We start from the raw sequence: 2,566 nt of genomic DNA, 5'->3' as shown, positions 1-2,566 counted from the left end.
TTTTTGATGGATAAGAACTAAAATAGTGCTTACAAATTTGTGAAGGCTTTTTTTTTACAACTAATACATATAACACATTTTAGAATTATTGAACTAATGAAAATTAAGTTATTATTGTAATAATCATAAAGAGATTCCAAAATTACTTTGCCAACGAAATATTACTTGCTTCTGAAAGGTATTTACTTAAGTTTTCAGATTGTGGGATTTCCTTACCTTACTGCCGAGGGTAACCCGCTCCTTAGCTCTGCTCAGGGGAACGCAGGCGATCCATACACGGGCCCTGCAAGAGCTATGAAGAACACCACCTGCGTCCCTGCCGTGTTACAGTGCTCACACTATGAAGTAGCTACCTGCACGAGAGTGAAACTAGAGAACAACTTCCACACATCTGAAGCTTTTAATGGAATTTTACAAATGGACAAAAGTCAGTTTGTGGAAAACGGTTTGCTCCAGTAGAGTGGCTGAGCTCCTCTGGAAAGGGATACATTTAGCTTAAATCTCTGTGTCGCCTTATTTCTTGCTTCGAATAAATCTGTACAGGCATGTGCACAGTATCATGATCCCGATGACGTAGACCACACTCAGGGCCGGCACCCACCCTTTTGCACGCTGAGACCTGGAGGTCTCTTGGTTGGATCTGGAGTTGGTGGAGTTTGGAGACCTTCGGCTAGCATGCAGGACCTTACTGGTGGCAGGAGGTGGGGTGTCTTCACAATGTGGAACTGGGGGCTGCCACGTGCCATCAGCCGCACAGACAACTGTGTCACTCCCGTGAAGGAAGAAGCCCTGATGGCACTCGAACTTAACCCTGGCTTTGTAGTGGTGCTTCACTCTGAATCCTGCTGTCTGTCTCCCATTGGGTACTACAGGGTGTGGACAGCTGACCACCTTACACTCAGGGGGCGGGCTGCTCCACAGGTCCTTGCCGAGGCAGTAGAGCCTGCGGTCGCCAACCAGTGAGAGCTCCTCCTCTCCAGGACTGCGATGACAAGCATATGTGACGACCTCCAGATACTCAAACACATCCTTGTGACGCGAGTAGCCCCCATTTGGTATGTTTGGGGGTGGCTGACACAAAACCTTCTCACACACTGGGGCTCTGCCGCTCCACTTCACATCTGATCCATTCAGTAGACAATGGAGAATTTCATTTCCAGTTAAGTAAAAACCATCATTGCAAGAGAATTGTATTTGTGTTCCAAACTCGTAACTTTTGTTTAGTAGAATTACCTGTCCATTAACAGGATCCACCTGGAGATCACATGATTTTTTGTAACAGGCATCCATGGACACAGGTGTCCACTTACCAGAAGGACCGCAAACTGAAAGGGTGATAAACACAGGGCGACTCAGGAATCCAGGTTTGCACCGATAGTTTACATGGTCCCCAAGAACGTACATGTATTTGAAAGGGCCCATGAGCTCCATGCTGGGATATGTTGGGGGCCTTCCACAGTTGCTAGAGCTTACAAAATGCAGGAGCCCGAGGCCCAGCAGCAGGAGCCAGAGGAGGCCCTGGGAGGGAAGGAGGCTGTCGTGGTGCTGGGGACACGCCATGAGCAGCAGGACCAGCAGAACCTGTGAAGCAGCACAGGGCAGGCCCTGCGGAGCGGAGTGTGAGCATCAGGGTCACAGTGCTGGGCTGAGGCTCAGGGAGGGCCTGGAGGATGCAGCACGAGTGGGTGTGGCTAGGCTCCACCCAGAACATCACAAGAGCAAGAGCAGGGTCAGGTACTGAGCCTGGGCCTGCATTGTTGATGTAACCTCTTGGGGGAGCTGAACTCACCCACCTGTGTATGCTCCCTGCCTGCATCCTGGTGGTTCTCTTCAGCATGGAGCCCGGGATGAGACAGGACCAGGTGGCCCAGCAGGGTTTGCCTGGAACAGATCTCTGGGCAAATGGGTGTGGGCCAGCAGTGTGGTGGAGGAACCCAGAGAATCCAGTGAGGACCTGGAAAGCCTGAGATGGGGAGAGAAGGGCCCCTGAGTGATGCTTTCATAAGGCCAGCAGCTGTGTGCCCTGGGGCCCACATCCCAACGTGGCCTTGTTAGCAGTGGATTATAAAGGTGGTCAGCTGGGTGCTGGTGCATTCATCAGCCTCTCCTGGTCTTGCAGGTCACTGCAGGTTTGCTCCCTGCCTGGCCTCCTGGGAATGCCTCCTCCAAGGGTGAGCAGGGGCAGGGGAAGAGGGGGAGCCTGCAGGTGGTGTGAAGTGATGTCTTCCCATGCCCCAAAGTAGGCTGGGGCTGGGTTTGTGCATTCACAGTACCCCTTGCCCTGGCCTCCCCTGTCTGCATCTCAGGGTGTTGATCCTGGGATTCTTCCCCATGTTGGGGTGTTTATTTCTTTGCTGTCTTCCTCCTCGGGATCCTGAGGTGCAGGTGCCTGAGCTCAAGATGCCTCTAGCTTTTCCTGATGACTGTGTCCTGGTCCTCCTCACCTGGAGCCTGAGGCCATTCTAGTGAAGGGCAGCTGGGCTGCCTGCTCTTCCTCTTGCTGGGAAAGCTGAAGCAGGAGGCAGAAAGGGTGGTGGCCTGAGCACTTAGAAAGTTAGCAAGACGT

At 52.2% G+C, this 2,566-nt stretch overlaps 1 protein-coding gene across 1 annotated transcript; it reads right to left on the bottom strand.

Moving 5' to 3' along the window:
* Positions 1-513: 513 nt before the first annotated feature.
* LOC100732255 (membrane cofactor protein-like) lies at positions 514-1,560 on the bottom strand. Its single transcript, XM_003479740.1, has one exon. It carries the CDS (start codon positions 1,558-1,560, stop codon positions 514-516), a length of 1,047 nt encoding a protein of 348 aa, XP_003479788.1.
* Between the last annotated feature and the right edge of the window lie 1,006 nt (positions 1,561-2,566).

This window comes from Cavia porcellus, unplaced genomic scaffold (genome assembly GCF_034190915.1).
Source record: "Cavia porcellus strain 051 isolate PalLab524CR breed Dunkin Hartley unplaced genomic scaffold, mCavPor4.1 scaffold_24, whole genome shotgun sequence".
NCBI classification, from domain to species: domain Eukaryota; kingdom Metazoa; phylum Chordata; class Mammalia; order Rodentia; family Caviidae; genus Cavia; species Cavia porcellus.
Note: the sequence above shows the minus strand (reverse complement) of the source record. Positions and strands in the feature narration are given on the sequence as shown.